The sequence below is a fragment of the Lactuca sativa genome, chromosome 1, assembly GCF_002870075.4.
Source record: "Lactuca sativa cultivar Salinas chromosome 1, Lsat_Salinas_v11, whole genome shotgun sequence".
In the NCBI taxonomy this organism is placed as follows: domain Eukaryota; kingdom Viridiplantae; phylum Streptophyta; class Magnoliopsida; order Asterales; family Asteraceae; genus Lactuca; species Lactuca sativa.
In genome coordinates, this window is record NC_056623.2 from 226,073,159 (window position 1) to 226,096,899 (window position 23,741).

The 23,741-nt window shown below is 37.9% G+C and overlaps 1 protein-coding gene across 1 annotated transcript; it reads left to right on the forward strand.

The window, feature by feature from the left end:
• Window positions 1–10,764: 10,764 nt before the first annotated feature.
• Window positions 10,765–12,312, forward strand: LOC111882859 (flocculation protein FLO11-like). The gene has a single exon (XM_023879231.1). It carries the CDS (start codon window positions 10,765–10,767, stop codon window positions 12,310–12,312), a length of 1,548 nt encoding a protein of 515 aa, XP_023734999.1.
• The last annotated feature ends 11,429 nt before the right edge of the window (window positions 12,313–23,741 follow it).

The window sequence follows — 23,741 nt, forward strand, 5'->3', positions numbered from 1 at the left end:
TATATATGCATATTTTCATTTTCCAAAGCATATATCCTAACTAGCATACAAATTGTCAAATGAATAATACAACTAGTTAGATGACTTACCTCTTAGAAAGACTTGTAGTTCTTGACCTTTGAAATCTTGAGCACCTCAAGTGTGATGCCTCTAATGGTTCACAAACACCAATATGCAAGAGGAGGCTTGAGAGAATAAGTTATTTAGCACAAAATCAATACACACTCTCCAAGAATATTGTGGCAACCGATTTTGGCTCTAAGGGGGTTTATTTATAGTGCAGCAAATGCTAGGGTTACACCTTGTAAACCCTAATGACCTTTAATATTACTTTGGCTCCATGGTTTAACCTCCATGGACTATCCACGGATTATCTCATTGGTTTAGCCCATCCTAAATAACCATGGATCATTAGCCCACACTATAAGAATCATTGATTTACATAATCGATCCCCATATATTTAATTAGTCTATTTTGATCACAAAATTAATTCTAAATTAATTATTGATCAATAATAATTAAATAATATCATTTCATATTAATATACTATAGTTGTAATATATTAATAAATCATAAATAACCTTATTCTCAAAAGTCCATCCTATCAAATTGCATTGGTGAAGGAAACCCAAAAGGACCATGCTACAACCGGGTCAAGTACATCCTAGTTATAGTTATGGGCTTGGACACCAAATCCAACAGTCTCCCACTTGGATAAGTCTAATAACTATAGCTGCCAATGCTACTTTAGGATCCGACTTAGCAATCATAAGCTTTCAAAAGTCGTTGTCGAACTCTGACCTAGTCAGTGATGCGTCCTTCAGATAAGGGTTCATATGTTCCTCTGATCTCAAGATATCTATGCGGACAAATACATGGAACACAGTCATACTTATTGTCCTACAATTTGTTTCCCGATTTCCGATTCGTCTAACATTGAACATAACTAAACACATCAATTTAGTTTTGACTGGTCCCGACACATAGTAAAAAAGGAATCATCGAGGAGCCCAAGATATCGCTTTTAATCCTCTTAGGATAAAAGGAACAGATAAACTTCGACATTATATGATTGTACTAACTACTCATTAATTCATGCACAATGATACGTTTTATAACATCAAGTTTGTAGAGTCTTTTAATGTTGCGTCATGGGCCTCATGTTTTGTATCCGAATTGGGCCTGTCCATCCGTGATTATCTTGTTGATTTATAGAATAAATATACATGCATGTATGTGTATTTTAGAATTCATTAATTACATTCATTATTTTGTAACCCTAAACATCTCTACAGTCGAAGTTCTTAGTCGAGCTCTTCTGAGGTGTTAAAGTTTTAATCATTCAACACACTCAAAGCCATTCTCGTGTTTGTACTTACTCTTATAATTGTTTGCTTGCATAGAATCTAACGATCCTTAAAGAACTTTTGTTCTAACAATTGGTATCAGAGCAAGAGACTGCGTGATCAATACACATTCCTTCTGTATTCAGAATTCCTTAGGGTTTCCGCTTTTATTGTATAAATAGAAGTCGTCTTCTTTGTTTCGACGGCAACTCTGTTTCCGATAAAACCCTAATCTCAAGTTTATAGGTTTGATTCTAGAAGCTCATCATGTCTCACGAAGATTCGCAAAAAAATCCCACAACATCTCAAACAACATTGGATCTACTACCAGGATACCCATACTCTACACTCAAGACTATGAAGCATGGGCGCATCACTTTGAAGACTAAGTAGCTGGATCTAAAGATAATGGCTATCTCATCTGGGAAGCCATCATACTTGGACCTTTTGTTCATTCGGGAATGAACACGATAGTTAAGACCCAAAAGGAATATAACAAGCTGGTGGCGGATGAACAGAAGATGTCGCAGGATGAGAAAGACAAGCTATTGTGTAACGTAAAGGCCATGAGAATGATAAGATTCGCCTCGCAATCTGACACGTTTTGTTTAGTTAGTTCATGCACGATGGCCAAAGAAATCTGGGATAGGTTGAAAGAACTCTACTCAACTGATGAAGACTTGGAACACTCCATTCAAACCTTGCTGTTGTCAGAATTTGGAATTTTTTAATAGAAACCTGTGGAGAAACTCATACAAACTTTCGATCGGCTCAATCATCTCCTAAGTAAGATGATCAAACACGGAATAGAAAGAAAGTTGATTGAGCAGAAGGTGACCTTCATGAACGGGTTGAGACCGGAATGGATGGTTGTGGTTTCTACTGTGAAAGCATATGAACAGTTTAAATCTTACTCGCTAGCGAAACTTGTGGGAATTCTCAAGTCCCATGAAAGTGTAGTAACCAAAGAAGAGAAAGTGGTTTCTGGTGTGGGATCGCTGGCTCTTGTCTCAAAAGGAAAAGGTGTTGTAGAAGAAGAGGAAGAGTCTGATATGTATGAGTGTGACCTTACAAGCAAGGAGTATGCTATGATGGTCACCAATCCAAAGAAGTTTGCAAGGAGAAAATTTCCCATTAACAAGAACTAAAACTGGCAGGAAAGTTATAGCTCTGAGAAGGTGAAGGATGAAGCGAAAAATTCCTCTCAAAAGGATGAAGATAAGAAGGAGAGTAAGCTTGTAGAAGACTCAGGATACGACTGCAATTACTGTCATGACAAGAACCACTTTGCCAAAGATTGCATGCTAAGAAAAATGGCTGAGAAAAGAGATGGTGAAGATGATGAGGCGTACTACATGCGCAAGTTGGAAGTGATCAATAAAAAGAAAGCGACTAACAGTTATATGAATGCCTTGATTGTACAAGAGAATGTCGATGAAGACGAGTTCGGTGGCGTAGAATTTTGGTCAACCAACTCTGAAGATGAAGAGGTAAGAAAGCCCACTCATTGAAAGGCTTATGTGGCAAAGGAAGTAGGCTCGGCTGGGAAGTGCTTGATTTTCACAGCTAGTTCGTCAACCGAAAGTGCAAGTGAGGAACCGAACCTGACTGAAAACAAATGTTTTGCAGCAAAGCCAGTTAGTGAGCAGATCAATGACTACGATCGTTTGATCAAAAAGGTACAATCTATCCTAGAATCTCTTAAAGTTCCAATAACAGAATATGAAGAAGAATTAACTGAATTAAAACTTAAATTTTCTAATCTAAGCGGTAGTCTCATGCAAACTCGATTAACAAATTCTAACCTACCTGACCAAATCAGTAGGGTGACAACGAAGAGTGAGGAGAGACGAATGTGGATAGAGCTGAAGGAACATGAGTTAGTTAGGGCTAGGGATGAAAGTATTTATTTGCAAAGAGACAATCTATAGTTTTTAAAACAAAGGAATGTTTTTCGTTTGATTGCTAAGCGTGTATACACTAATATAGCTCAATTGCATTTAAGTTGTGAGATAGGAAAGAAAATTCATAAGATGATTTTGCCCTTTCTTGAATTTAAGGAAGATGAGGTCATAATAGAATGTGAATCAGAAGTGTCATCAGAAGAGACATCCATGTCTTACAAAATTGGACTAGACAAAATAGAAACCTTCATTGATTCCAAGGAACACAAATGTATGCTAAAAGATATTTTAGAAGAAAATGATAGGTTGAAAATTAAGTCAGACACTATTCAATCATTTGACCAATCCAATGCCAAATTAACTTCCGATAATAAAATGGACTTAGAAAACACCTCTGAATTTGATAATGAAAGTGAGATGAGTGAAATCTCAGTAGAAGATGTGGTTGTTTGTTATGAGTTGATGAAGAGCGAAACTGAAAATGAGAAACCCCTGATTTCTGAAAATTCGGTTGAATTCGCTCGCCTGTCTAAAGATAAGAAACAGAAACTCAAGGAAAAGGCTATGGTTTATCAAAAGGTTCAAACTGTGCCAAATCAGGTTTATGCAGTTATAGGATTCACTTCAAAGTAGACGTCAGAATTAAGAATCATGGTCGAAAAAGATAATGCTGAAGGGTGCGACGACTACTTCTGGTCAGCTCCTATTGATAATGCAAACGAAACTATAGGCTTATCTGAGCAGACTTCTTGGAGGGTTAAAGGAAGATACATTGTTGAACCCATAACAAACCCTCAAGTTTCGACAAACCAAGCACGAGTGGAACCAAAGAAATCCCTGAAGAACCAAAGGAAGAACCGAAAGTTCCAGCCAAAACAACTGAAACTCAAAGAGAGAAGCCAAAGGCCAGCTTCAACATCCACAAATCGTAGAAGGAGCTAGCAGAATAGAAACGCTTAAGAAATCAAAGATATTCAAAGAATTTGAATGAGCGAAAGAGTTACTGGCAATCTCAAAATCCTAACTATGTCCCTCCTAAGAGAGCATCAACGGACAATGGAAAGGAAAAACTAAAGGAAAATTTCAGTCCAAGTTCCTACTATTCCAAGTCTCAGAACCGAAAGTTGAGTTTCGGTCTGAACGTCACTCAGAACCGAAAGTCCTCTTTCGGTCCCCAGACTAGTTTCGGTTCTAAACCCAGCTTCGGTCCTAAACCTAGTTTCGGTTCCACCAAGTCCCAAAGCAAAGCAAATTCTAGGGAAGACATCAAAGGAAAAGGAAAGCTAACATCAGATTCTAAGTTCCATAATAAGAAATCATTAGCTAACCCTAGGAGTCAAATACCATCTAACAAACCAATCAATGCACTATAATTTAAACAAGATAAAACCAAAATCAAAGTGTATACAATTAAAAGAAAAGATCAAACCACTTTAGTAAAAAGAACATATTTGGTTGATATTTCTACTGCAATTTCTTTTTCTGTGAAAGACTCACCAGGACCCAGGCGAATTTGGGTTCCTAAATCTGCTTGAATTTGTAGGTAATCAGTGAGGAGCAGTCCCATGATGAATGGTATATAGACAGTGGCTGCTCGCGTCACATGACAAGAATGAAGGAAGAGCTGAGGGAATTTCGGTCCTTGAAAGATGGTGGGTGTGTAAAATATGGAAATAACTCCTATGGAACAATCAAGGGATACAGTATGATAACAAATGGAGATTTCTTGATTCGAAAAGTGGTGTATGCGAAAGGATTGCAGCATAACCTCATTAGTGTGTCACAATTAGTTGTAGGCACAGGTTTAAAGGTTACATTTGATGATGAGGGCTCTGAGATAATCGAGAAACAATCCAAGAAGGTTCTATTGAAATTTGAACGCAAGGGAGAGATGTATCCTCTAAATGTCAAACCAATACGAGGAAAACCAGCAATATGTTTGCTGTCAAAGGCAAATACAGATGAAAGCGGGTTGTGGCGTCGATGATTATTGCACCTGAACTTTAAAGATATTAATAAGTTGGTGCTTGGTGATCACGTATGAGGACTTCCTCTTCTCAAATTCGTCAAGGAACATCTGTGTGCAGCGTGTGAGATGGGAAAACAAACCAGAAAGAGCCATCCTACAAGAATCATTACAAAGATTATTGAAGCTCTTGAACTCTTACACATCGACTTATGTGGACCTTCGGAAATAAAAAGCTTCGGTGGTAGTAAGTACATTCTTGTCATTGTAGATGACTTTTCACGCTTTACCTGGGTTTTCTTTCTTAAGCAGAAATTAGATGCAACTGCCAAGTTGAAGACATTCATCAAGCAAGTAGAAGTGGAGCCAAGGAAGACGGTAAGGAATATCAGAAGTGACATAGGTCTGGAATTCAAGAACAATGATTTTGAGAACTTTCTGGCTGACAAGGGAATAACTCACAATTTTTCGACCCCTTATACACCACAAAAGAATGGGATTGTTGAAAGACGAAATCGTTCGTTATGTGAGGCAGCCAGAACCATGCTTAGTTTTGCTTCCCTTCCGTTATACTTCTGGGCTGATGGTGTTGCAACTGCATGCTACACTCAGAATCAGTCCTTGCTAAACAGGAGATTCTCTATTACTCCATATGAGATCTTAAACAACCGAAATCCAAATGTCAAATTTTTCCACATATTCGGTTCAAGGTGCTTTATTTTGAATTCTAAAGAGAACCGAAATAAGTTTGATGTCAAAGCTGATGAGGGAATCTTTCTGGGTTATTCACTAACATCAAAAGCATATAGAGTGTTGAACAAATGCTCCAAACGAATTGAAGAAACCTATTATGTCACCTTCGAGGATAATTACATGAAGAAAGTTCAAAGTAGTGAAAGTGACTTAGGAGAAATTTTTCCGGCATCTGGACAAGTCTCGGTTCCAATAGCCAACTTGTTTGAAGAGTACATGCGTCTATTTGATGAACCAGAGAAGGCGGCACTCTCAGAAGCGAAAGCAGCAGACAACAAAATTGATAATCTTAAAAAGATTATAGATGAAGCTGCCAAAGAGATGGAAAGTGAACTTCCTAAAGATAAGGGTGATCCACTATCTACTGACTCAAAGTTTCAGGGGGAGAGTTCAACTGCATCAGCAACAAACTTTGTATCTATCGAGGGGGAGAATCCCACTCCCACAGAGGATGACAACTTTGATGTTGCCACAGATTACACTTCGCCAGTAGAGGGGGAGAAAGAGCATACAACTGACGAAGTTGATGATGATCAATCAGAATTTGAAGTAGAAGTGAACGTTGAATTAGACCCGGAATATGATCCATCTTATCCTCCATTAGTAAAATGGACCAAGGACCATCCTAAAGCATAGATTATTGTTGAAACTTCAGAAAAATTTCTTACTCGTTCTCAATTAAAAGCGAAACAAACTGCATTATTCTCTAAAGTTGAATTTTGTATGTTTAATTCGTTTGTTTCCAAGGTCGAACCAAAAACTTTGAATGATGCACTTGATCATTCAGATTGGGTCCAAGCAATGCAAGATGAACTTCATGAGTTCGAACGCAACCGAGTTTGGAGGCTGATTCCCACACCACAGGATGCCTCTGTGGTTTGCTTGAAGTGGGTCTTCATAAATAAGTTGGACAAGGAAGGGAATGTCATTCGCAACAAGGCTCGGTTGGTGGTCAAAGGTTATTGCCAAGAGGAAGGAATAGACTGTGAGGAAACCTTCGCTCCTGTAGCTAGGTTGGAATCAGTTAGAGTCTTCTTAGCGTATGTTGCTCACAAAAACTTTGAAGTTTTCCAAATGGATGTCAAGTGTGCCTTTTTGAATGGAGATTTGGAAGAAACTGTTTATGTTGAGCAACCACCTGGGTTTGTGAACGAGAAGGTATATTTATCAACCAGGAGGCCTACACAAAGAACGTACTGACGAAATTTGGTATGACGGGTGACTCAAAAATGAAGGTTCCTATAGCATTTGGCACCAAGTTAACACCATCTCTGGAAAAACCTGTTGTCGACATAACACTTTATCGTCAAATGATAGGGTCCCTTATGTATCTAACAGCTAGTAGACCGGATATCATGTTTTCTGTCTGTTATTGTGCTAGGTTTCAAGCTAATCCAAGAGAACCTCACATGGTGGAAGTGAAGAATATATTACGTTACCTGAAGCGAACCTCATCTCTCGGTCTCTGGTATCCTGCAAGGTCTGGATTCTTTATTCAATCTTTTTCTGATGCTGATCTTGGAGGATGTGGTGTAGACCGAAAGAGCACTACAGGTGGATGCCAATTTCTTGATGGAAAACTTGTTAGCTGGCAGTCCAAGAAGTAGACCTGTATGTCACTTTCAACAGCCGAAGCTGAGTATATAGTTGCAGCGTCTTGCACTTCTCAAGTAATATGGATTCAAAGTCACCTGAGAGATTACGGGCTGAGTATGTAGAAGATTCCTCTCTATTGTGACTCAGAAAGTGCAATAAGGATTTGTCATAATCCAGTGCAACACTCAAAAACTAAGCACATTGCACTCAGATATCATTTCATCAAGGATCATGTAGAAGATGGAAACGTGGAAGTGCATTTTGTATGATCTACTGATCAACTGGCCAACATATTCACTAAAGCATTACCTGAAGCACTCTTTAACAAAATCTTACAAGGCTTGGGTATGATGGAAGCAGACTCGGTACCGAATCCTCAAATATCTCACTAAAAATTAGACAAGCGAAATGGAGCGACCGCTCGGTCTATTTCGGCTCTAGAATACTAAGGAACCAAAATGAACCGACCGCTCGGTCTATTTCGACTCTGGAATTCTAAGGAACCGAAATGAACAGACCGCTCGGTCTATTTCGGCTCTGGAATTCTAAGGAACCGAAATGAACCAACTACCCGGTCTATTTTGGCTCTAAAATTATATGAACCAAAATGACAGACCGCTCGGTCTATTTTGGCTCAGAAATTTTAAGAACTGAAATGAACCGACCGCTCGGTCTATTTCGCTTCACTCAATTAAGATAAGATTTCGGTTGTATACTATGTACATTCATTTCTCTCGTCTTTAATATGGTTTATGCTTATTTTTCTGTTTTTATTCTTTTTCAAAAAACTTCAAAAATCCAAAAATATTTTCTCTTTCTGTTTTTATTCTTTTTCAGAAAACTTCAAAAATCCAAAAATATTTTCTCTTTCTGTTTTTTTATTCTTTTTCAGAAAACTTCAAAAATCTAAAAATATTCTCTTTCTGTTTTTATTATTTTTCAGAAAACTCAAATCTTCAAAAATATTTTTCGTTTTGTTTGTGTGGTGTGTTTGTTTGTTCTTACTTCAATTAGGTCACAAGAGTACCAGTACAACAAAATTTGGAGCTAAGGCAGGCGCAATTATTTCCATAAGAACTAGTTAAGGGTCCCTAGAAGCATGTTGTTGCATGTTGACCAAAGCCTCTACGACTTAGAGCAGGCCATAATGATTCGATCTATACCTATCGTTTCTTCCCAATTAGGCTGTTAACATCAACTCGGTCTAGAGCTACCTTACTCTTCTCATATGAGTTAAGAGTTTGTCTGCTTAGTCATGTTTTTATAGCAGAAGGTACTTTCGGTTCTTTAGCCACCTTCCTTATATTCTCCATCTACTTTCGGTTCACCAATGTAACCCTTGAGACTCTCGGTTCTTACCACTGAGGTTTATGGTTGCACAAAGTCTGTGTTTGTGATTTTAGATACGTATACCACGTTCTGAATGAAACCCAAAATTCAACACCAATAATGAATTGACGGTGAATTATCATATTCAAGATCTTACTTGTTACCAACTAAAATCTCTTTTTAATTTTGAGTGATCTTTTATGAATTTGTATAACACCAAGGCTTTTCTTCCCCTAAAGATCCAGTTTATTTTTGTTTTTGAGATTTCTATAACTTCTTTAGTCATTATAAAATATATCCTTCCTTCTTGTTCAACAGACCATATCGGTCTCACAAGTACTATTTCCAATGTTCGGTCTTACATTGAGAATCGACATTCGGTTGAAGATAAGCCACCTTAATCCTATGACTTAAAAAGAAGCCTTTAAATGTTTCTTACCAAACACTTGATCGTATTTTTCGGGAAACCACACAAGCACTTCATGTCTATCTTGACTTTGAAGGAAGCGATTCTTGCCCGGGATCACCTGCTTTCTGTCTTATAATGAGACATCACTCACATCCCATACACTTTTGCTTTATTTCTTTATCATTTGTCACTCGATTGAACGAAAATTTAATTTTCCAAAAATCTAGAAGCTGTTAGTTTAAGTGTTGTTTACACAGGGGAAATCATATTACTTGACGTCACAATGAATTTCAAACGACGATTGAGAATCAGAATTTGGGCGCGTGAATTTGAACGGTCTCTATACCCACGCGTGCTGACGTTTACCTGGGAATACCCAACCTGTCACATCGCGCTTTTTAAGGCGATGTTTTAGTGGTCACGTCATTATCGTCATGCTCATTCTCTCTCCTGGAAATGGTATATCAAGGGGTTTTCCTTTATTTGTCTTTTACCGGCAACAAATTCTCTCAAGATTACTAAGCAAGTTCCAACTATTCATCTTCTTTCTTTGTTCAACAATGGCGACTTCTTCTTCTGCTCACGAACAGACTGCTTCGTCTACATTGCTTTCCATCAAGCCCAATCAAAATATGATCATCGAACTTAACTCGTTTTTGTATGATTCATATATGCTTCATGTTGTTGAACGTCTGAAGTACTCTCCATTGTCTATAGCCCTAACGCAAGTTGAAGCTATTCCGATGTCCTTATTATCGTAGGTTTATTCTACGGCTTCTTATGACAAGAACAAAGAACGTATTTTCTTTCAAATACATAATAAGAAGGCTTCTATTTCAAAGGGGCGGTTTTGTTCTTTGCTGAATCTCGTCGTTGATTCCTCAGTGATCTCACCAGACTTTATCACAACTACATAGTTGTTCTCCATGCTTTACGAGATGGGATATACAGATGTGCTCACCACATTCACGAAAGTTAAAAATTCATGTTTACCCTCTCAATGGAATGGCATGCTAACTCTTCTCATTAAGAGTTTGGCGGAAAGGAGTGGTGGATCGGATGGCACTAGCAAGGGTTTTCTAACTCTTTTATACGGTCGCTACAATGGCATCGACCTTGACTATGGGACGATTATCTGGTCTCAAGTAGTGCAGAGTCTCAATACTTCTATGAGACATTCAGAGATTTCTTCTGGACGCTTTTGGACTCTTATTACAAGAAGGGCGATTAACACTTTGGACATTCCTGTGATGAAGGATGTCCTAGTCGCGTCTATTGCTACGTTTCACACGAAGAAGATCATCATCTATGATCCGATCAAGTTCCCTCACAATGGCTCAATTCCTGAATCTATGTACCATTGTGTCTCCGCTGAAAGTCATGTTATGGCGAAATACAGAAAACTGACTCCCACGGGACCGAGAGTCCTTACTCCAGAATAGAAGGTTGCCCTAGAATCTATGGACAAGCCTGGCAACAAAGGAAAATGCACTACCACGAAGAAGGAACCCACAGAGGAGGATAAGTCTAAAGGCTCTAAGTCACACAAGCGAAATTCTAAAAAAGGAGATTCTTTCAATCCCAAGAAGCTTAAGAAAATGGCAAGAAGACCCAAGAGTCTAACTCCTCCTGGCTCAGAAATTGAGAAGTATGTTGAAGAAGAGGAGGGTAATCATGAATCACCGAGAGGTAAAACACCTCCCAGATCCCCAACTCCAATCGAACCTATTCATGACAACATTCCTACTCCACCTCCATCACCGAAACAAACTCTTCCGGTTTCGGTTCCTATTGATCCTTCATCCACTACTTCACAACCAACGACTTCTTTACCACCACCTCCACCAGTTACTACTATTCCAATTTCTACATCTCCATTACCACCTCCTATAATTTCACAATCAACTACCACTACTATTCCTGACCCAACAGTGGGAGTCAACGTATCTGATACGGGGGCAACTACTACAACTAAAACTCCAGTCCCCACTAAACCTCTTTCACCTACCAACTCAACCGATTCCAGTGCCACTCTCGGTGGAGAGAATGATGAGTATGACTCTACATACTTCAGTCCACATCGGCTTCCATCTGATGAAGACAATGATGCTCCTCTCAACAGCCAACATTTACAGAGCATTCATGAAAAGTTGGATCGTTTGCTTGAAGACATCAAGGCTTATAGTGGTGTGGTTCTTAAAGCTTTCGTGGAGACTGCCATAGAACAATACACAACGTCAATTGAGAAATCTACTAAAGCTATTGATGAGTCTACTTCTTCTTGTAAAAAGGCAACTAATGATGTTACTGAGATTGTTCATACAACTCAGATTTTTCTTCAATCATTGAAAAGTCATGATGATACAAGTGCAACTAAAGTACAAGCTTCTGTGGATTCATTTTCTAAGTCCCTTCAGGAAGAAAGCACCAAGTTTGAAGTTGTGCGTTCATCTATCCAAACCGAGAACACTTCCTTTTTAATTTTAGTGAATTCTTGTTTTGCCTCTCTTCACGCTGACCTGGAAACCGAAAGTGCTCTGAAGGCAGATCTTGCCAAACAAGCATCTACTATTGAAGTCCAGAAGGTGCAGCTAGCCCAAGCAGAAAAAGAAATTTCTTTATTAAAGACAGAACGGGTTGTATTTCGAAGCTATGCAGGAGATGTAAAGGACATGTTGACCAATCTCCTTGGTGCTCATGATCCCATTCTCACTCTCACCATCAAAAATCATCTTACCACCAAATTGCTTCCTGCCCTTGCAATGCTCCATGAAATGAAGGGTGTTTCTGAGAGGTCCATCCCTCCGAAACAAGGGGGAGAAGGTGCTCGTGTTGATCAACCGAAAGTGACTGTGAAAACAGAAACAGAAACTATAAACCCAGAAGTCAAAGTCACAACCGAACTGAAGGATAATGTAGCTTCAGGTTCTGGTCCACATGAAAAGCAAAAGGAGACCGCTGATGATAGTGAAAGTCATGTGGAAGAAACAATTGTTGAGGCTCTCTAGAGAAAGAAGAGAGACCGAGAGCTGAATGAAAATTTGAAAGTTGCGAAGGAAGCAGAGGAGCAGGAAAGGAGAAACAAGGAAGAAGAAGAAGAAGCCTTGAACTGTAAAAAGGCCTTGTTTCCCTTATGGACGAAAGAAGTACTTGTCAATCAAGCTATAGAGTTTCCATCAGTTTATTGGTTGGAACCTATTACCTCGTTTGACTGTGATAATTCAAAGGACTCGCAGTTTGACATGCCAATTACAAAGAAGGCGTTCACATTCCATTGTTTTGATTCAACTGCTGAGGTTCCTTTTCCTCATCCGAAGGTTGACCGTGAGTTGATTGACTTTTATCTGAAGTATGGGCAACCGCAGTACTTGACTTGGAGTGCACAGAAGATCATTACAGTCAAGGTTCTCAAACCTTCACCTGCTGGGAGATTTATCAATGTCAATTTCAAGATTACTCGTGGTACAGCAAACACAGTGTCGACTATCTCTCTTGCAGACCTTCCTAATCTCAATCCCCATGATTGGATTTTACTATACAACATTCTGCTCACTAATCCGACGGAATATGAGCCGATTCTAGAACACTTAAAGAGAATTTTGGCCTCGTACATCTATGAAGTTGCAACTATGGATCAGGAGATTGCGAAGGTTATGAACAAAAAGCCTACTGTGAAGCCTACACCGAAACCAGGAGATGTTGACAAGATGAAGATAGGCCAGATTGATTCAACACATCTAACAGTGATGTTTACCAAAGGTGAAGCTCACAGGTTTCTTTTCGCTCTTCTAGATAAACACTTGTTTTCATATGACTGCTTGGAGCACATAATCAACATAATTCATCGGTGCAAGCAGAACTCTAAAGCAGATAAGAAGAACTTTACGGATATGCTTCGTTGGTACATTACGTTTCGCTATCATCTTCTGGCTGTCATACCAAGAGTGCTCAAGACTATGAAGAAGACTTATGTTGCTAAACAGAATTGAGGTTTCGGCTCCAAAGACGCAAAGGGGGAGATTGTAGAGTCTTTTAATGTTGGGTCATGGGCCTCATGTTTTGTATCCGAATTGGGCCTGTCCATCCGTGATTATCTTGTAGGGTTATAGTATAAATATGCATGCATGTATGCGTATTTTAGAAGTCATTAATTATGTTCATTATTTTGTAACCCTAAACATCTCTACAGTCGAAGTTCTTAGTCGAGCTCTTCTGAGGTGTTAAAGTTATAATCATTCGACACATTCAAAGACATTCTCGTGTTCTTATTTACTCTTATAATTGTTTGCTTGCATAGAATCTAACGATCCTTAAAGAACTTTTGTTCTAACAAAGTTACTGATTCGTTTTTGTATCATCAATACACAACCAACTCGTATTCAACAACTCATATATCTTAGTTTGAAGATTATATGATATTATCGTCTCACAATCACTCATGATAAATTCCATGAAGTGATTCAGGTGAGCGCGGGTTGAATCCAACACTCAAATCTTATTTCAGGAGCACTCGTGAATGGTGTAGCAAACTTTTGCAATGTCTAACGCCTTAGACAATCTACAAGCCATCTCATGACAGTCTAGCCTCATTACCTACTTCCAAAGTATGATCGATTGTGGATGGTTTGAATAATCTTATTATTCAGGAAGTCAAAACATGCAAAGTGAAACACAAGAATAATAGTAATCCCATATGGCCCCAAAACTTTTGAGTGTAAATAAAACATGTTTTATTTAATCACTATATTGATTACACATTATTCATTGTATATTGTTTCGATTTATCATCTAATACTTGAATTAAAACAATAGATATCCCATGCTCTAAGCATGCACACTATGTTTACCTACGGTCCTTACATTGTGAAATAGATCAGTTGTAATCATTTCCAACGATACTCATTTCACAATTCCAAATCCTTATCGTAAGCGTAAGAATACCAAGTTCTTGCCACTTACTGTAGTTTGTTAGATTCTAAACTTATATGCAGTGATCCTTTTGTAATGACTATGTATACAAGTCACAGAGACATTGTTAATTACAAAACTTTCCATTGGAGATTGTTACAAGAAAATTCCATATATTCGATGTCTCATATTTAAAGTACATTCCTTTGAACATCCTTCTTGCATAAAAGTTTCTAACTTTCTCATAGATTCTTGACATCCAACTCCCATTATGGAAACATTTCCATATTTTCCATATGACAACTCAATTTTAATAGAATCTTGTCTATTCATAATAATGTCAATATGGTTCATCCATTTTATACCTCCAACTATCCATAAGCAACCAATCTTTGGCGAACCTTGGATTGTTCTTAGCAGTTGTTTAATATCTTTAGTCATATCTAGTTCTAGTCCTTTTTCCCTCTTAATGCCCTAGGCATTTGGAAAAATAGAACACATGAATATTATAGCATATGCAATCGATCCTATACCCAAAGCATATAGGATACAATTCATAATGTCTTACATAAAGACATGATACTTGACCAGTCTTTTGCTATAATATTTCGATATATATAATTTCCAATGTTGAAGCATTTCAACATGGTATTCATATAAATCCTTGACTAAATTTAATTAAAATCTCAATCTAAACTTTTAGAATTGAAATGAAGTATAAGTTCCTATCCCTTAATTATAGCAAAACAACTTTTCAACCCTGCAACTTTGCGAATTAAAAACTTTGTTTTCTATAATTAACATTGCTAACTTGAAACATTTACCATAATAATTATGCTCCCACTAGCATAACAATTATTTTTTTACTTGCATAACATTTATGCTCCCACTAGCTGTGACATAAATATAGAAATCAGCTGGACTTCTAGAAATCAAGACTTTATTGATTTTCTTACCGAAGTTCAGATTTCTGACACGAGATGCTTCGATAAGCCTTTATCTAAGCTCGCACACCTTTTATTAGAAATCCCATATGTGTGTCTAAATAATTTTAGAACTTACAGCAATAAGTCTCAAATGTTTAGACCTTTTGCCATTTCTCACAATTCAGACTATAAATAGGGATGCCATAGTCATAATCGAATTTGAGAAGGCAAATATCACAATTGCTAACTCTTTAAAATCTACTTAGTGAAAGCGTTTCCTCACAAACTTTTTCATGAAATGGAGAAATAACTTATGACACTTAGATTTTTATGGTGTATGTGTTCCTATCCATGTGAATTTGTCAAAACCATAATCACAAGACAAGGTTAGTGACAAATCCAAACTCATATGGACTGAACTTGTTCAATCTTAATTCCATGCCACCTGGCAGCACAAGGGCCTACCATTGCTTCCAGGTTGTAATGCAAACAATTGAGAACCCATAGAACTCACATGCATAGTCAACCAACTGGAATGGGCACAAAAATAAGAATATGTCAACACGATAGGTTACAAACCTCAAGTCGTGTGCTAGTGATTAACAATAGGTTGACTCTTTATTAGTTCTTAAAACTTTTCAAGATCTTTAAGACTCCCACTGACCTCTTGACATATAAGTTTCTCTCTGTCAAGAAACATTACTTGACAAACAAATATTCAAGATTTAGTGCGATTTCTTATCAAGACAAACACTTTTGACAATCGGTCTTAGTTGATCTTTGTTTTATCCAAAACATTACAACATACCAATTTCAAATGTACAAGAGTAGAAAACATTTTACTCTACATTTGTTGATATGTCACTCAATATACTATCTTGGAGTATGACTCTAAGATTTGATTTTGGAATGATGTATGATTCATCTTAATTGATTTAACCATTTCAACAATTCTTGATTCCTCTTCTTAGCTAAACAAGTGCACTAAGGCGTCCTTAGAGGATCAAATTGTGATATGTTTTTTCATAATCATTAAGATGATCATAAAACATGATACTCAAGTACTCTCCCATCATTTCAGATTGGAGAAACTTTTATCTTTCTGCCGACTTTGATTCTTCTTATTCGTTCTGGTATACAATGACACTTTTCAATGACTCAGAATTATACTTAATATTGTAAGCATAACCATATTTACTAACTTTAGTAAACCATAATGAATAGTCTTATCATTCTTTGTGGTGGACCTGACCAGCACACAATCAAGTGTACCCGATCCCCTAGTCCTTCACTTAACTCACCTATGTATGTGAACAAGGAATCAATCCTAATTTCCCAAAGATGAAGGTTCTCATTCATCATACAATACAAGTTCCATGATCCCAAGTTTCTGTCCAATTAAAACTTGGGTGATGAGAATCTTTCCTTATTTGGTAAATTTAGACACTGCCACAAACGAAAGAATCAAATCCATATTATTGAAAATACAAACATCAATTTTCACATATGCCATTGCAAGGAAATATAAAATAAGATAAAATAATTTTTTCTTTATTTATATAATAACGGAAAAAAAAATTTCCTTACAATGCAATTACAAGTGAAAACTATGTTATTACAAATTTCGCAGCAATCTATCATAACTCTTAAGCAGCAACTCAAAAATCCGATCATCGAACCACGCGATCGAAATCCATCTCTTCGCGATCAGAATCTGCATGCCTTTCCTTTAAGCTTCCTTTGATCCTACAAAACATCAAAGTGTAATCTTATCGCATCATGTATTAAGAATCTACCAATAGGAACTAAATAGAGTTACATAGTTAACTTACCTGAAGCAGAGTCAAAATTTTTGACCTTACCATTCTTATAATCCTTCAGGTAGATACGGCAGCTTCGCAATCAATGCCCCTTCTCTTGGCAATAAAAAATATGTACTTTTTGGGAATGGTACACGGGACAATCTCAGACATAGATTTTCCTTTTCCCTTGGAAAGAGAAATCTTTTCTGGACTTCCAATGTTTCTATTGTCAATGTCCATGGAAGTTTGGGAAGTAGATCTTCCAATCAAATTTGCTTTACCAGTGCGCCAAATCATTGCAGACTCAGCAGCAATAAGAAAATAGGTAAGATCAATAAGGGTCACGTCGCGGTCTGTCATATAGTAGTCTTTAACAAACTGACTATACGACTCGGGAAGTGACTGAAGAACCAAGTCAATAGCCAACTTCCTTGAGACATCGACTCCTAACATTCCTAGCTTGTCAATGTGTGACTTCATCTTCAAGACATGTGCACACACAGATCTTCCATCTTCATGTTTGCTCACCAATAGGGCCTGAGTGACCTTGAACTTTTCAAGTCTTCGAACATGTGGGTCAGGGAGAATAATTGGAGGAGGTGGAGGAAGTGAAGTATGATATTATGGAATATCATCTTCATGTGGAAAGCCTTTTCCAACAGATTTGGGAAGACCATAGTTGTCTAACCTAGACATCTATAAAGGGATAAATTCAAGATAGTTTATTTAAGTCCTTAATATAACACCCAAAAAAATATTAAGCCTAGGACCCAACACAATATTTTACAATTGCGGAAAGGGATGTCGTAATCCAATTGTAAAATATTTGAAGCTAGGTAAATGACGATTTACCAACTTCCACCATGAAAAAACAAAATGGATTATTAAGTTTTAATTGGATTGAAATTCCTAGATCCTTTGAGATTCATTGAACTTTTCAATGGCATGTTTAACTCTCGATTGTGCCCTTCAAGTTTGTAACTGGGATGCCGAGGATCACAAACAAGGTATGAATAACCATGCAAATTACCATGGTACACTCAATGTTACAAATCACCTAACCAATGTGTCGGTTAACCACACACGCTCCATTGATCTATGATTAACATCAAGCTACCCTTTGCCACACATTATCAGTCCCAGATTAGTGTGCCGGTTAACCATACATGCTCCACTAACGACTTGACAAGGTGCAAAGTGTAATTTCATGGATTAGCACCACTTTCACATTTTCCTAAAGAAACAAAGATTGGGAATTTAATAAAAGTTTAGTTACTTTATATTTATCATTATACTTTTAATGAGGGAGAATTAATGTCCTATCCTACCCGTTCGGCTAACGGCCCTCCACCAGTCAACGAAGCGGTGGGTGAGAGTGGACACCCATTAAACCACCATTTTATAGTCAGTAACCTTATACCACCCCCCCCCCCTTATAGACCGGCTTCGTGAATGAGGCCTACTAATGGTAAGATCAGCTTGTATTATATATATATATATATATATATATATATATATATATATATATATATATATTAAATTTATAATATTATAAAGTATAAGAGTTGGATTTTAACTTTTAAAACTCTAGGATTTGGAATTAAAGTTTCATTAGTGAGACTTTACGAATTCCAAAACTTGAGGGCAAGTTTTGAAACTTGTCAAAACTCTTCATTTCAATAACTTATGAGTTCAATGTTGGTTTTATGAAAAGGCTCTTGATTTTCCATAACTTAAGGACAAGTTATGGAGTTTATTAAAATATTTATGATAAGACTTTTCATGTTTCATAACTTGAGGAAAAGTTATGGAACTCAATAAAGAACATTTAGATCAATTCTATCAAGGAAAATTATCATATAATTTTTAATCATGATCTAAACTAACTCATAAGGCAAAATAGTTTCAAATCAAATGATACAAGTAATTAGCTTAACATATAAACTAATAACTATCATAATAACTTTGACAACTATCTTTTGATGACTCTTGGAATTCATAACTTATGGGTTTAATGCATTTTTAAAGATGAGACTTTTCATTTTCCATAACTTGAGGATAAGTTATGGAGGTCATTAAAATTCATTTAGATCAATTTTCAACAACTAAAATTATCATATAATTCAAGATTGATCTATCTAAACTCATAAACAAGATAATATCAAGTCAACAATTTGCATGCAACTTTGTTTATCATATAAAACAACAATTATCTTAAAACTTTGACAATTATCTTGTGATTGGATGAGCATAATCACTACCATATCATAAAAAACAGATTTAATGATGTAAAACAGTCTGTAGTAGTGATACCAATCCAATCTAGGCCGAGAAAACTCGAAATTCAACAACCAGAGACATGGACTCGACGAGTACATGAACTGACTCGTCGAGTTGCCCTTGTTACTGAGTGGACTCGGCGAGTTCACCAGTCAGAGGCCAGAAAATCGATTTTTTTTTCAACTTTGAAAATTAACAAGCATCAAGTATAACAGAAAACAACCCTAGGCTCTGATACCACGGTTGGGTTTTGAGCACTATAACACTCCTATGGTGCACATGCAACCCTAAATGCTTTGGATCTATGTTTTCTCTAATTACACATGCATATTTTCATTTTCCAAAGCATATATCCTAACTAGCATACAAATTGTTAACTGAACAATACAACTAGTTAGATGACTTACCTCTTAAAAGGAATTATAGTTCTTGACCTTTGAAAGCTTGAGCACCTCAAGTGCGATGCCTCTAATGGTTCATAAATACCAATATGCAAGAGGAGGCTTGAGAGAATAAGTTATTTAGCACAAAATCAATACACACTCTCCAAGAATATTGTGGCAACCGTTTTTGGCTCTACGGGGGTTTATTTATAGTGTAGCAAATGTTAGGGTTACACCTTGTAAACTCTAATGACCTTTCATATTACTTTGGTTCCATGGGTTAACCTCCATGGACTATCCATGGATTATCTCATTGGTTTAGCACATCCTATATAATCATGGATCATTAGCCCATACTATAAGAATAATTGATTTAGATAATCAATCCCCATATATTTAATTAGTCTCTTTTGATCACAAAATTAATTCTAAATTAATTCTTGATCAATACTAATTAAATAATATGATTTCGTATTAATATATTATACTTGTAATATATTAATAAATCATAAATAACCTTATTCTCAAAACTCCATCCTATCAAATTGCACTGGTGAAGGCAACCCAAAAGGACCATGCTACAATCGGGTTAAGTACATCCCAGTTATAGTTATGGGCTTAGACACCAAATCCAACAAGATCTAGATAGCGATGGGTGATGTTTGTGTCATAGTGAGCATGGATTGGTTTTGCCAGTTTGGAGCAGTGATTGGCTGTGAGCGTCAGATGGTGACTATACGAGACCCTAGTGGGGGAGTACTTACTGTTTATGGTGAGGGAACTAGATCGGGATCAGCTTTTTTCTCTGCCGCTAGGGAAAGGCAGAGTCTACAGCAGGGATGCATGGCTTTTTAGCATGTGTGATGGATACACGGGTTGCCAATGAGAGGCCGACTTCTGTTTCTGATGTTCCCATAGTATGTGAGTTCCCGGATGTTTTCATCGAGGAATTTCTGGGTGTGCCTCCTAAGAGACAGGTGGAGTTCTAGATCGATTTGATTCCGGGGGCGGCGCCTATTTCCAAGGCACCTTATCGCCTTGCACTGCCCGAGATGCATGAGTTATCCTCGCAGCTCCAGGAGCTGTTGGTAAAGGGTTTCATTAGGTCGAGTAGATCGTCGTGCGGAGCGCCGATCCTTTTTGTCAAGAAAAAGGATGGTACACACCGGATGTGCATCGACTATCGGGAGTTGAACAAGCTGACGGTCAAGAACCGTTATCCACTACCAAGGATCGACGATTTGTTTGATCAATTTTAGGAGGCGTCTTGGTTTTCCAAGATTGATTTGAGATCAGGGTATAATCAGATGAGAGTCTTCAAGGAGGATATCTAGAAGACAGCCTTTCGTACTCATTATGGGCATTATGAGTTTGTGGGGATGCCTTTCGAGCTCACTAATGCACCGGCAGCGTTCATGGACCTTATGAACCGGGTGTGTAGGCCCATGTTGGATAGGTCGGTGATCTTGTTCATCGATGGCATTTTGGTGTACTCCAGTTCTAGGGAACATCATAAGGAGCATTTATGGGAAATTCTTGGGGTGTTGAGGATGGAGAGGCTTTATGCCAAATTCTCCAAGTGTGATTTCTAGTTACGAGAGGTCCAGTTTTTGGGCCACCTTGTTATCTAGGATGGGATTCTAGTCGACCCGGCCAAGATTGAGGTAATTATGCAATGGGAGGTGCTGAGATCCCCATCCGAGATCAGGAGGTTTCTCGACCTGTTAGGCTACTATCGGAGGTTTATCAAAGATTTCTCCAAGATTGTTGTTCTTCTCACCAAATTCACCAGGAAGGGTGTTATCTTTACTTGGGGGCCTGAGCAGCAGGCATCATTCGAGACTCTTCGCCAAAGGTTGTGCAAAGCTCCAGTGTTAACTCTTCTGGAGGGAGTAGAGGACTTTGTAGTCTATTGTGATGCATGCATATATGGGATGGGTGTCGTATTGATGCAGAGGGGGCATGTGATAGCATATGTGTCGCGGCAGTTGAAGCCTCACAAGACGAAGTATCCCACCCATGATTTAGAGTTGGGGGCGGTGGTATTCACCCTCAAGATTTGGTGCCACTATCTTTATGGCGTCTGATGTACCATATACACGGACCATAAGAGCCTGAAATACCTTATGGATCAGTCCAACCTGAATATGAGATAGAGGAGGTGGCTGGATGTAGTGAAAGACTATGACTGCGATATTATATATCACCCTGGCAAGTCTAATGTGGTAGTCGATACGCTGATTCGTAGGGCAGCGAGTGCTCCGATCCGAGATGTGTGTATGAGAATGACGGTAATGACTCTAGTCTTAGATACCAACCGAGAGTCCCAAGCGATGTCCATGAGACCAGTGAACCATAAGAGAGAGCGGGTGATTGGGCAGATTTCTGAGTTTGAGACTGATAGTTGGGGGCTTATGACCTTCCGTGGGCGGATATGGGTGCCATATTCGGGTGGAGCTCGACATATTGTGATGGAGGAGGCCCATAGGTCGAGATTCTCGATCCATCCTAGGGCCACCAAGATGTATTTGGACTTGAAAAAAGATTATTGATGGCCCTGTATGAAGAGGGATGTGGCATGAGAAGTCAAGAGATGCTTGACCTGTCGTCAGTTCAAGACAGAGAACCAGCGTCCCCATGGCCAGTTACAGCGTTTGGAGACTCCCATGTGGAAGTGGGAATAGATCTCCATGGATTTTATTACCAAGTTACCGACGATTGTGCGAGGTGTCGATGCGATATGGGTGATTGTAGATCGGTTGATGAAGCGTGTTCACTTCCTGGCTATAAGTAAAAGCTCTTCTGTAGTGAAATTGGTCGAGACCTACATTCGAGATGTGGTGGCACGACATGGTGAAAGACCCCAACTTTCGTATTTATGAAAGACCCAAACTTTCATACTATTCCAACATTATTCTTAAGTTACTTCATCAAAACATGCTACATGCATATTTATAAAACAATATTTTATATTGATAAAGTGATTAAAAAAGATTGGATACAAACCGACTAAGTTTTATTACATTTCATATCTACCCAGGAATCTACTATTCATATACATACATGAACATTAAAATACAGAGAAATAGTATTAACTATTCTAAATCTTTCAGCAGTATAAAACTATATTGGATACTCATCACCTGCAATTGTTAAATATTGAGAGGGATAAGCGATAACGCTTAGTGAATTCAATAAATAGATACATTATAATCTTATGCCTTATATATACCCATATGACAGAAGCAAAAGGGAACAAGAACAACAATAGCATATGTGTATCATATGTCAGGCGTTCAATATCAACTCAAGATTTGATTCAAAGATTTACGATCAATGAGACATAACGATTTCAATACTTGATATGCATCAATAAAGCTTTGGCCTAAATGGCACAGAAGACATATAATTTCTGATTAACATTTTGGTAGATTTCAGGCTTATAACCCTGTCTAACCATTTGCCAATACCATAGAATAGAGGTCATTCTTTTACGGAGCCATGCCCTACATGGTCAAAGGCTACATACCATTCCTATCTAACCTTTTGCCAATGCCATACAATAGAAGTCATTCTCTTACGAGACATGGCTACATACCAGTACCACCGTGAATCTAAGTCCTTTCACTGATCACATGGTCAAAGGTATAACTTTGCTATTAAAAATAGCGAAGAAAAATAACACGGGAAAATAACTCAGAATAATAACACTGAAAAGCACATAGCACATATAACAGATAACATACAATTGTTCCTATATATTGAACTCACCTTAAAATAATCGGGGGTTAAAATAGTAATTTAAGCAGCATATCGGCTCCAAATATGGCTTTATTTGTTGAAAACCGGGAGAATTAGCTAAAAATCGGACTCTAAAAAGGTAGAGCTTCAAAACCGAAAAAATAAATTTTTCGGGCTTCACGTCACTTCGGGGCATGTTTCGGTTGTTAAAATTGACACCGGGGCTTCGGGGGATGTCAAAATAGTCAAAATATGGAAAAAGGGGCCAAAAATGGCAATTTTCTAAAATTCCTCGGCAAGGCTCACAGGCCTTGTATTTATACGGAGGAGATGCGAGGGTTCGGCCGAGAAGGAGCCAGGCGTCAGCAGCTACGAAGGCTAGGTGGCCGGATCCGGA